Source organism: Diadema setosum, chromosome 10 (assembly GCF_964275005.1).
Source record: "Diadema setosum chromosome 10, eeDiaSeto1, whole genome shotgun sequence".
In the NCBI taxonomy this organism is placed as follows: Eukaryota; Metazoa; Echinodermata; class Echinoidea; order Diadematoida; family Diadematidae; genus Diadema; species Diadema setosum.
In genome coordinates, this window is record NC_092694.1 from 22,945,677 (window position 1) to 22,958,183 (window position 12,507).

Sequence of the window (12,507 nt, forward strand, 5' to 3'; positions counted from 1 at the left end):
CAAAAAAAGTTCAGTTTTGTGGAATTCGTTATCGATTTCCATACGTGACGTCACAAATGCTGTAGTCCTCTTATCCAGCAGCTACATTCACTACATTCATCTTCAGAATCAGGATATAGCTAACAGCTATTGTCCCATAAAAGTCTGCCAAGGAGACCGTGTTGGCTGACCGTCGGATCACCCTACCTTTTATAGACCGTTGATGGCCATCGAATGTCACTACACTCTTAAAAATATCTAGTCATTTTGTGACTAGATTTTTGGTTCATATTTTTTCAACTAAATTCTAGTTATTTTGACTAGAATTCTATCAACTTTCAAGCAAATTTGACTATTAGGGTCAATCGAGTCAATCGTTTTTACGCTTTAGCTAGAACCGTCTTGTCAACACTTCTTTGAAACGTGATTGGCTCTTGTCTGCGCGCTGCACGCAAAATAAGAGCTAGATGGCGGCGCAGGCAGAGAGCAATTTCAAGCGTACTCGATCGCACGATCCGTGAGGAGTGTATGCTGAGCGTATGTTGAACGCATCTAGCTACCCTAGCAAGCGCCGCGCCTACGTACGTTACGTACTTGATCAAAATGGAGTTTGTGGATGACAAGCTATCTGAGTGGGGCCTCGACAAATTTATCAAAAATTTGGAGGGTAAGTGCTGTATTTATTTTGTAGCATATTTTAAATCGTGTTTAGAAGCTTGTAGTGTACAGCTTCATATTAGGTATTGATTCAGTATTATCTAAAAAGATAATTCGCTAAAATTGGGCGAGCTCGGGGGAGAGCTGCTGCTGCCTTGGGCCTATCAAGTTGCCTCAAATTGTTCGCGCCTAGCCTAAATGTGTAAAACGTGCTGCATGAACCGTTGCGTTGTTGGGCGGCAATGATTAGCAGCGTAAACATCGGTGAACATTGCCAAAAAAAAAAAGAAGAAAGAAAGAAAATCCCCCCAAAATCGGCTTTGTGACAAATATGGTTTCAAGCAATTGTAAGATATGCTGTTACATTATTGGGAGGTCTTTACTAATTTGGTTAGAGACGATTACGGTGATGTAATCAGATTTACCGCACTTCACCACCTTTCAATTAGCAGAAGGTTCACTTTTCGAATGAATTCACAAACAACCGCGCACTCGCGAGTCACAGGCGAACGAGCCGATCTCCGTCATTTTAGGGGGCTTAATTCATTTTGGCTCAACCCTGTCAGTCCCCACCCGTCCTCTTTCCTTCGGTCCAAGATCTATTTGGCACCTAGTTCTAACTGCATTTGGTACAATGGTAGCCTATAGACCGGTGATCTATCTATCGAGTCTCTGTACTGTGTAGTGTAGACCTATCTACCAGTACCAGTAGTACCAGACAAAAGGTCTAGCCTTCATGTAGAAGAACTCTAGTAGATCTATAGTATAAGGATGTAGGTAAAGTACTAGGTCTAGAAGCATTATTGTGAAATAGGTCCTCATTCATTTCTTCGCACGCGTGAACTTGCGTGTAAAGTACCGTACTAGAATCTAGCAGTTAGTCTTAGTTGCTTGATCTTTTCCTGATACGATAAGCTAGAAATATAGTCAAATACAATATGTTGCTAGATACTTGGTAATTGAACATCTAGTCTAGATCTTCTAACAACAACGTATTCATTTTTGCTAGTCTAAGCCCTTTCCGTCCTGTTCTCATTTGGTCTAGATCTAACTGACACTTGCGCTTGGTACAATGGTAGCCTAGACCTCGGATCTATTTAGGTCTACTGTAGAAACTACCACCAGTTCCAGACAAAAGGTCTAGCCTTCATGTAGAACCCCTAAATAGTGAGAAGCTCTAGAGGCATTATCGTGAAATAGGTCCACACTCATTCACTATGCAAGCGCGCACTTGCGTGTAAAATAGTTTTAGACTTAGTCTAGAATAGCCTGACCAGACGCCGTGCGGAGCCGGTTGAGCGACAGGGCTGTGTATGTACTATAATTAAGTCTAGAATTAAAAGTCTAATGACACTGACATATCTAAAGGGAAATTCGACAAACTGATGTGGCTCTAAGTACTGTCATGGAACTGGGTGTATAATCCCCAGAAAATGATTGTGCTGTGCCAGTCATGTTATATTATGGTCTCACACTGGCAATATGTACTGTACCCATTAGGAGAATTATGGCGGAGGCATACCAGTGGCATAGCGACATTTCTAGTTTTTAAGTTAAACAAAAAAAGTATCCTTTAGGACACCTAAATATTGTGCACCTATCAGGATCAAAGTGGTCATAACTTAAAATATTTCAATTCTATCCCTAAAGATATACATTTTCAAAAATGAATTTCCAGAGGATTTCCAAAATGTAATTGAGAATGAGGTAGGATAAGGTGGTAACATCTTATAAATGGATAAATTTGACTTCTGATCCCAATATGTCTTATTTTGAACATCCTGTGTGTTTTCCCTTTGCTCTTACCATGAAATTTTCAATATCTTTTAATAATTAATCATGAAATCCCATTTTTGATGATGCATAAGTTGTGATTGGGGTTTGTTAATTTTATAATGAAAGTGCCTACATGTTAACTTCTGCTTTTATATATCACAGGTTGATCAAGGCTTTCGGATACTTTTCGAAAGTGAACTCTGCAGATGCCCTCTTCGAAAAATGGCCGAAAATGTCAGCAAGAGTTCTGGAATATGCAGAAAAACAAGTGCAGTGGAAGAAGATTCTCAATGTCGAAGATCCACATTCAGGTATCACATTACATGAAAATAGCACAATTCTCACGGGAACTTAACCATTTGACTCGTGTATGCATTATATAGGAGGGACAATGATCTAAGCAGATATTGGGGTCACAATTTTAAAGGTCAAGGTCATTGCGTTTATATATATGTATTGTATTGTATTGTATTGTATTTATTCAGACAAATCAAAAACAACATGTCTAGGGGTGCAAAAAAAGGTACGAATACCCATGCATGTCTGCACCCCTGGAGTACATCATCACAAAATTAAACAAATTAAAAATTTGATTGGTACATTGAAATACAAAAATCTCAATACATGTAGGTACAAATATGATATAGTTATTGTAAAATGACAATGAAATCAAACTCTGGCCTTCGGAACAGCAATATATTGCACAAAAAATGGGTAACCAGGATAAAATGTAAATAAGTGATATCGCAAGAGAGGAATAATCATCTAAGACAACAAACCATATTGCAGGGTATACTAGCGGAATATTAAAACATGGACGAATACATTAAAAAGAAAAGAAAAGAAAAAAAAAGTCTATATCATAGTATATGCACATTAATATTGCACCGGACAGAGTGAGGTTAAAATTCATCAAATGAGACCTATATGATATACATGATACATTGTAGAATGAATTCACATACATAAAAACTGTCTTAATAAATATTTAAAGCGAGAAAGAGATGTACTGGCTACAATGTTACTTGGCAATGAATTCCATTCTTGTGAAGTCTTGAGATAAAAAGAACATTTGAAATAATCAGTTCTTGCAAACGGGATATATACTTTCTTATTATGATCATTTCTACCAAATCTGTTCTCTCGTGTAATTCTTTGTTGTCCAGTGTTCACTATATCATTTATCATTTTGTAAAACATTATAAGTCTGAAATACTTACGTCTTGTAATTAATTTCGAGAAATGTATCTTTTGCAACAACGTATCATAACCTGTTTCCCAGTCACGAAACAATAATCTAACAAACCTCTTCTGAACACGCTCAAGTACGTTAATGTGAGATAATCTGTATGGATCCCATGCAGCAGCACAATATTCTAAACATGGACGTATAAGAGAATTATATAAACTGATTAAAACATGTGAGGGACAATGTAAAAAATTCCTTTTTATGACACCAATAATTTTACTACATTTAACATACGTTTCATTACAATGATCGTTCCAGTTGAGTGTTTCATTGATAATTATTCCTAGATATTTTTCTGAATGAGTTATACTTAATTTCTTTTCACATAAAACATAATCATAATCATATTTTGTTCTTTTCCGTGACATTTTCATAATCTTACATTTATTAACATTAAAGTCAAGATGCCATGTCTTAGACCATTTACCCAAAGCATCAAGATCTCCTTGTAAATCGTCACAGTCTTCAAATGAATTAATACACCTATACAAAATGCAATCGTCTGCATTAAGACGAATATTAGAAGATATATCATTAGTAATATCATTTATGAAACATAAAAACAAAATCGGACCAAGGATGGTTCCCTGCGGGACACCAGACTTAACATCAACCCAGTCGGCACATTCCCCGTTGAGCACAACCCTCTGCTCTCTATGTTCTAAAAAATTCATAATCCATTTCAAATTAGAGTTTACTACACCGTACCTTTGTAATTTAATTTCTAAAAGACTGTGCGGAACACTATCAAACGCCTTGGCGAAATCTAAAAAGACGATATCCACTTGGGAGCCTGAGTCCATCGCACTTGACCAATCGTGAATAGCTTCGATCAATTGTGTCTCACATGAGCGCTTTTCACGGAAACCGTGTTGACCGTCACACAATATATTGTTCACTGACAGGTGATTAACAAGTCGACGACATACAATCTTTTCAAGTAATTTGCACACAATAGAAGTCATAGAAATTGGACGATAATTATTTGGGTCGTTTTTCTCACCTTTCTTAAATATAGGGCAAATGTTAGCTCTTCGCCAGTCAACGGGCAGCTTTCCCGAGGACAAAGATTCATTGAATAATTGACATAGGGAACTGGCTAATTGTTCAGACCCTTCTTTCAATATTTTTGCTGGCAAGCCGTCTGGTCCTTGGGATTTACTGACATCAATATTCTGTAATAGTTTACGTACTTCAGCGACATCACAAGCAATACTTTCCATGACTGGAACACAAGAAAACAAATCGTTCAGTCGGGGATGAGTAAATTGGGAATCATTGAATGTAAACTGAAACTGAGTATTTAAAACATGTGCAATCATTTTGTCATCTGTTACGTGAGTTCCATTTACTACCAAAGATGATATCGTCTTTTGTTCAATCTTCTTTGAATTAACAAACTTCCAAAATCTTTTCGGATTTTGCTTTATATCCTCACATAACGTATTACACAAATAATTCTTATATTTTTGTTTCAACAATTTCTTAGCTTCCCGTCTTATTTGTGAAAATTTTTCACGGTCATTCTTAGCGTTCGTTGTTTTAGCAATATCATACAACTTCTTACGTTTTTTAAGTATTTTCTTCACTTCTTTATCAACCCATGGTACGTAAGAACCAATAGTTACATTGCGTTTAGGTATGTTTTTCTCAACTGCATCTAGTAGGCTTCTCTTCCATATTTTCCAATCGGACTCAATGTCATTACATGATTCACCGTGCATTTGCGATTGTAACAGATCATTTCTATAAGAGTCAAAGTTAGCTCTTGAGTAAAGATAAATCATCCTATGATTCTGATTCATTATCTGTGTGTTACAAAGAATCTTAAAAACAATAGCATCATGATCACTTATACCTGAAATAATTTTCACATCACTTATCATAGTTGGATCAGTTGAAAATAACAAATCTAGTGTGTTACTAGATGTTATTGTAATTCTGGTTGGTTCCGAGATGTGTTGATAAAAAGAATTCATTTCTATTATATGTAACATTTGATCAGTCAACTGAGAATTGTCCAAATCAGTAACAAATCCGTCTGACCACTTTAGCTGTGGGAGATTAAAATCTCCTGTCAGAATAATTTGCTTATTTCTCTTACCATTTTCGGTTATATGTGACAGAGATTTTTCTAATTCATACATATTGATCATACAACTATTTGGTGGTCTGTAGAATACACCTAAAAACAACGATTTCTTATTTGGAGAAGACATTTCACACCAGAGTATTTCACAATTTGTTTCTAAATCTTGGCGATGCGTTACACATATCTCTTGCTTATGAGCAATAAGTACACCACCACCATGTCTATTTCTGTCTTTCCTAAACACGCTGTAATTTTGTGGAAAAATCTCGGCTGATATAACGTCACACCCCAAGTGCGTCTCAGTACAAAACATAACATCGGGATTTTCAATTTCTATGATTGCCTGTAATTCTTCCATCTTATTAACAACACTTCTCACATTCAAAGATATACATTTCAAAGTTTGATCAACATTATATCTACACTTATCAGAACTAAAACATTTCATACTTTTATCTGTTCTGCCTGTCTCTCTGTCTTTACCCTCATGCCGTGCATAGCTTGACCCATGAACAGTCTGACGGGCACTCTCTTCTTGGCCGACAATCTAGAATGGACAAAGTTTCGCTTTGTGTCCATATTGCATACATCGACTACACTGAAGTTGCATACCATGGCGACATGACTGCGACCTGTGATTGGGCTCTCCAAAGGACACTCTTGTGCTAACTATTTATTTGGTGGATCAAACATGAATCATACTTGCATATGAGAGGAACAACGATCATATTAGAGTTGGGATCACAACATTGGCTTATAGATGGGGAATCTGCATGGTTTACGTGCAAACGTAATGTCAATGACCTTCGACCTCGCCCACCGTTGACATTATTTGATCTGGCCGGCAGCCACTATTTGCATAACACACTTGTTATTCACATCACACCCTTCCCGAGCTGCTGCCCCGCCAAAATAGTCCGGGCTTAATCAGGTTAAGAGTTTAGAATTTTGACCCTGTGCAGTCGAGGATTCATCTGTAGTAGTTTGTTTTTGTTTTTTGTTTTTTGTTTTTTTGACGGGGGGGGGGGGGGTTGGATCCATTAGAAGAGAAAAATGAATGTGTTCACTCATGCATTAAGTTTCTCTTTGTTTCAAATACCAGGTTAAAAGACCATTGAATGTTCTTTAATTTGATACATAATCTATTGATCTTTTGAAATCTTTGAAAAATATGAATCTTTTCCTGAGTCTTGATAAAGATTTAAAATTAAAAACTCTGATATGAATAAATGAAATAAAACTAATTTTGGTAATAGATTGAGAAAAAATGCAACCATCTAGAGAATGCAACCTTTATAAGGGATTATTTGAATTGAAATGTATATCTTCTTTGTCATTTGAATTTTTACAGAGAGAAAGTATTAAAAAGATAATAAAACTCCACGTGTCACATTTCATGAACTTGTTTGCTAATGTTTGTGTTCTCCTTAGATGATGAGAAGAGCAACCTGGCTCTACAGGTTCTTCCTCTGTTGTTTCCAGCTGGGGTGAAGAAACAGGGGCAGAGAAGTGTACAGCGTGCAACTATGGAAGAGAGCATGCCTGCATTCACCAATGTCGAGAAGGTGATGATAGAAATAGGGATCTAACACTGAAAATAGTGCAATACCCTGTGTTGTGTGAATGGGTCAGTTGACATGCTATGAAATATTTGTCACTTGAGATCTATATCCAGTCAAGTGAACACATTCCTTTTATCATTTAATTGACATTTAGTTATCCTTTAATTCACCATATAGTCAAATTGCTCTGAAAATGCTTGCTGATTCCTGTTCATTTAGTGAGTAATCGATGGAATTTCTATTAATGATAATGATAAGAATACTAATAACAGTATTACCACTAGTGCTACTACTAATGATAATAACAATAACAGTCACCATAATAAATTGTGCTTCGTATGTCCATAGTTTACTGCAGCTGGAATTATCTCACTGTCTGCTTGATATATTGTAAGGCAAGATCAAGTAAATTAAAACCATAAACTGGTGAAGGGCTGAAGATAGAGGTGTGCAGAAGGAAATGTAAAAAAAAAAAAAAAATGATATAAAAGTGGCATGGCAAAATCATGTAGATGAAGGGGGCTTCCATTGGCAATATTGTTTTTCCAAATTCAGAAAATGAATGAATCTCCCAATGTTTATGATGGTAACAACAGAATTCATGTTTGATACACTGATTGATGTTTGTGTTTTTATATTGGTTAGATTATTCAAAAGCACTTCTCTTTTATGCCTCGGTTGTGGATCAAAATTTTGAATATTTGTCTTTTATCTGTCTGTTAATCTCTTATTAAAGCTATTAGAGAAATTTCTTTATTTGCTTTTTTACATATAGATGGGACGAACCTGCCTATGTATTTGGAAGGGAAACGAGAACCTCATGTCCTGGTCTTCGGGGAGAGAAAGAATCCGGAGCAGGCATTCGTGGCTGTTGAAGGAGATGCGATCCCTTGCACATCTCTGCTGAAAGCAGTAGATGTATGTTTCAAACTTACTTATGTGTTGGACATCAACTACTGCTGGCAGTGCAGTCATACATATACATATTTGCAAAAGTATGTGTATGGGCTGGGAATGGGTGATGGTCCACCAACATCCTCTGTTGTATTGCTTAATAACTTCGTTGAGCAAGAGTAAAGCCGTAAGGGCTCCACTGTACACCAGCTAGAGCGCTGAATTGAAATGTTCATTGAACAGTAACATCGTATATTGATCTGTTTTTGTAACACATATCTATTTCTGAAGATATAGTTGATTTTGTGGATTGTGGCATGTGGAAATTTTCTTTGGGATTGTCCAGGTTTATATGAGCTGGCCATAATAAGGAGGGATGGTCGATTTTGGTGGCCTTATTGTAGAAGCCCTTTTTGTGTTGCCTAGATTAAATAGTGTGATATGATGCAAAAGAAAATGACACCAAGATCATAATATTTGGTTGATTCGTTTTTATTCTATGCTTTGTTGGAGTAACAACGTAATTTCAAAGGTCAAAAGTCAAAGGTCGAGTGACAATGCTAAAATTTCACATTTTTCTTCATATCTTTGAAATGGTTCACGGTATCTTCTTGAAACGTAATGCATATACAATGGACATGTGTTGCCTGACATTGCTTCTCTGTGGATGTTTTGGGACATGAAATCAAAGATCAAGGGTCAAAGGTCACCTTAAAATGCTAAAATTGCATTATTGAATGCTGAAATTATACTACTTTCTCATATTCATACGGAGAAAATATGTATATTCATACATTAATGCACAATGATTGTGTAGGAAAAGTTTTGGGTCAAGTGAAAATGCTAAAATTTTGCTCATCCATATATTGAAAGTGGCTCTTAAGTACTGTCATGGAACTTTGTGTATAATCACCAGAAATTTAGTATGTACCAGTCATGTAACATACGGTCTTACACTGGCAATAAGTCCTGCACCTAATTGAGAATAATGTGATATGGCGGAGGCATGCCAGTCGCCATGGCGACATTTTTAGTTAAACATAATTCGAATCTCAAAACCGTCATCTTCCTCAGAAAAATGCTTCATCAAAAAAGGCTTCATCAGCATTGGCAATTTGAGATATGAGCCAAAAAAAGATATTTCATTGTTTTATTGTTCAACTTCAGAATCTACAAACCGAATGGAAGTCTGCACAATGATTCAGCATTGTGTATGAGATCAAAGATGGCCGGGTTTGAGCGTACCCAATGAGAACGATCATACTTTTTGACTCTTTTCAAATATTTGATCCCCTTTATCTATACATGTATATACTCGCCGATTGACTGGGCGTGCGAACGCAATGCAGGAGAGCTGTGTGTATGTGGGGCTCCCTGATCAAATCAATCACTCAATATTATCAAATATCAATGATCAAATTGTCTATGTGAACTTTTTATCCGAAACATTTTTTTTTTTTTTGTAAGCCAATGTTCGATCAATTAGATCTCTATCATCATTAACTTGCCATTGTTAAATGTGCTATCAACTTAAAGCCTGGTTATTGTAGTTTACGACATGATCCCTCGTTTGTTATGATCTAGGAAACTTGAGATATGTGACAAGGTAGAATGTCATGGAAGACCGAGTGAAAATGAATGTTAATTTTGAGAAAAAAAACAAAAACGTTCGTGTACATGCCTTGTATTCTACACACATTGTTGATAATGCTGAATTTTCAATTTGCAAAGAGAGAGTTATGAAAGAAAATGAATGAAAAATCATAAATGTTCATGAATCAATGCAATATTCATTGCAAGCTTTATACTCAATGTTACGAGTAGCATGTTCCGATGATTATTGGTTCAGAATAAAATATGCATTTGTGTCAGTTAAATGTTACACAATTTGTCATAGCATTCATAATTGATTTGTGACTGATGTGTGATTGGTGAGATTGAAAAGATGTTCTGGTCATTTTGAATAGAAACTAGTTGAATTTGACTAGATTCATGAATCACAACACTGACTACATATCTAGTCAAATAACTGATCAGTATATTCTAATCATCTTTTACTAGAAACCGGTCGAACTAACTAGATTTTCTAGTCATAAACATTGACTAGATTTCTACTCAAAATCTGTGACTAGTTTTTTCTAGTAAAAATGACTAGAACAGAGTAAGTGCCCCTGGGATCCTATAATCTAGTCAAATACGACGAGATTCTAGTCATATCTGACTAGGTATTTTTTAGAGTGTAGGTTTATACGATGAGTGTACGATGAGTGTCAGGTGACTGTTGAGTTGATGAGCTATTTACACTTAGATCTCACGACGGATAGTAAACGGACGGTGCAGAATATCGTTAATCCTCCGATGAGTGTTGTATTTGTGCTGGGCGGCTCTCAAACACATCGGACAAACAGCAGATTGGAATCAGATGAGGGTCCGATTACAGTTAATCATATCGGACGCTCAACAGATTGTTGCTGGATCCACGTCTGCCAGACACGCCCGATAGCTGAGCAATCATCAGAAACATATTCGACTTGCGATCGGGAAAGATGACGAACTAAGCTCTGAGCTAAGTTTCTTCATAGGAAGATTTATTTGACACAGACCTGATAGTCGCCTAACACAAGCCGGATACATCAGACTGTTATCCGATACACTTCGGTAAGTGACCGGAAGCAACAAACCTTGCTTCCGACAAGTGACCAATGAATCTCTGTGGAATGGGGGTATAACATGACTAGGCACCGTGCAAATTGAAGACATAAGTCAGTAGTTCATGAATTACATGAGCTTAGTCCTTTGTACAGTTTCAGAGCTGTTTTACAGGTCGGAGAAACCTGAAACCTAGCGCGTGTCTTTTTTCGTCCCATGCAGGTTCCGAATACCCCGACAGGTGAGATAGGCCGTTGCCTGGCGACGGAAACTGGGCACCCACACAGAGTAGATGAAAGGGTTCATGGTACAGGCATTCATAAAAGCAGCTTTGACCAAGACTTTGTAAGCAACAGTATTGGTGAAGTTACCACTCAGAATGCCCAGATTATACAGCAGAAAGCAGATCTGATCTGGCGTCCAAAGAACAAAAAAGGTGATGAAGATGACTGTAAACATTGTTGTCAGCCGACGATGAATTGCCTGTGCGTCATGGGAGAGAGTTGCCTTGCTTGCATCGCTTGGATTCAGCGAGTACTGGCGCAGCTTGAAGATGCTTTGAAGGTTGGTGTAAGACATTACGCAGAGTGGTCCGAGATATTCGAAGATAAACAGAAACACGCCGAACACTTTCCTTGATCTGGCAGAAGGGAAACTGAGAAAGCACCTGCCACACTCATCCATATCACGAAATACAAACGTAAAGAGGTTGATCAACACGGCTGCGAGCAATATCAGAGGAAAGGCAAACTTCTCATAGCCATGTTTTGCCCAGTTTCGATACGAATAAGGATAGGCGATGGCCAGATATCTTTCAATAGAGATTGTGGTCAAAGTGTAGACGGATGCCATGAAACAAACCCAAGCCAAAGACTTTGGTTCGATCACCCTGCAGTAGAACTCGCCAGCGGCCGTGGGTGGTACGTTGATGTATTCCGGTAGGGGGATGTAGAAGAACGCCGTCAGTAGATCAGCTACAGCCAGACCGATGATAAGACGGTTCGCTGATGTCCCACCGACACGGGCCCCGCCTAGACGACTCTGGATGAGAATGACGAAACCATTTCCTACAATGGCTATGACAATAAGTACGAAGGCCACATAATCGTACCAGAAAAAGGAGAAACTTTCCATCAAAATCCATGGCTCTGCATTTGTAATATTTACGCAAGACATTTCTATCGCAGTCTTTTAAATCAGTATTTAAGTCGTAAATGGAATTGAGCCCAGATGTCTTGACAGAATTAATGTCTGAGAGACATAAGAAATATAGCTACCATCACGAAGGACAACCACCTGCTGTTTACTACAGATGCATCTACGATTCGATGAGACTCGATATGCGATGATGTCCGCATTTATATTTTCAAGAGCAAGTCCTTTCAGCTCCTAATATCTCTGCATCATTGCAATCCTTTTGTCAGAACTTAGATTTAATATCCTGTGGGGCGAGCGCAGCGATGGAAAGAGCAATAAGTACGTTCTCAAGTTACGTTTAAACGCACAGCGTGGATCTAATATCCTGTTTTCCCGCCTTTCAATCTGTATTATTCACAGATTCCCTGTAAATTATTATCGCCACTGTATGTTCAAAATCGTTAGGGAAATAGGATCTACTGGGAAGGATGGGAAAGAAATGAAGTGTGCAT

The 12,507-nt window shown here is 37.5% G+C and overlaps 2 protein-coding genes across 3 annotated transcripts; one reads left to right on the forward strand and one right to left on the reverse strand.

Moving 5' to 3' along the window:
• Positions 1–516: 516 nt before the first annotated feature.
• On the forward strand, positions 517–10,075 carry LOC140234148 (uncharacterized). Of its 2 annotated transcripts, XM_072314225.1 has the most exons (4): positions 517–646; positions 2,575–2,723; positions 7,185–7,318; positions 8,091–10,075. In XM_072314225.1, the coding sequence occupies exons 2-4, from the start codon at positions 2,645–2,647 to the stop codon at positions 8,220–8,222; spliced, it is 345 nt and encodes a 114-aa protein (XP_072170326.1). In that variant the 5' UTR covers positions 517–646; positions 2,575–2,644; the 3' UTR covers positions 8,223–10,075. The 2 variants fall into 2 exon arrangements, with proteins under 2 accessions (XP_072170326.1, XP_072170325.1); XM_072314224.1 differs by lacking the exon at positions 517–646 and having other exon boundaries at positions 2,480–2,723.
• A 975-nt stretch (positions 10,076–11,050) lies between these two features.
• Positions 11,051–11,992, reverse strand: LOC140233858 (allatostatin-A receptor-like). The gene has a single exon (XM_072313949.1). It carries the CDS (start codon positions 11,990–11,992, stop codon positions 11,051–11,053), a length of 942 nt encoding a protein of 313 aa, XP_072170050.1.
• Between the last annotated feature and the right edge of the window lie 515 nt (positions 11,993–12,507).

Bases quoted from the DNA above. Each gene is read 5' to 3' on its own strand.
- LOC140234148 (XM_072314224.1), top strand. From the start codon at position 2,546: ATGTTAACTTCTGCTTTTATATATCACAGGTTGATCAAGGCTTTCGGA. The intron at 2,724-7,184 runs GTATCACATTAC...TGTTCTCCTTAG, and splicing joins TGTCGAAGATCCACATTCAG to ATGATGAGAAGAGCAACCTG. The intron at 7,319-8,090 runs GTGATGATAGAA...TTTTACATATAG, and splicing joins CATTCACCAATGTCGAGAAG to ATGGGACGAACCTGCCTATG.
- LOC140233858 (XM_072313949.1), bottom strand. From the start codon at position 11,992: ATGGAAAGTTTCTCCTTTTTCTGGTACGATTATGTGGCCTTCGTACTT.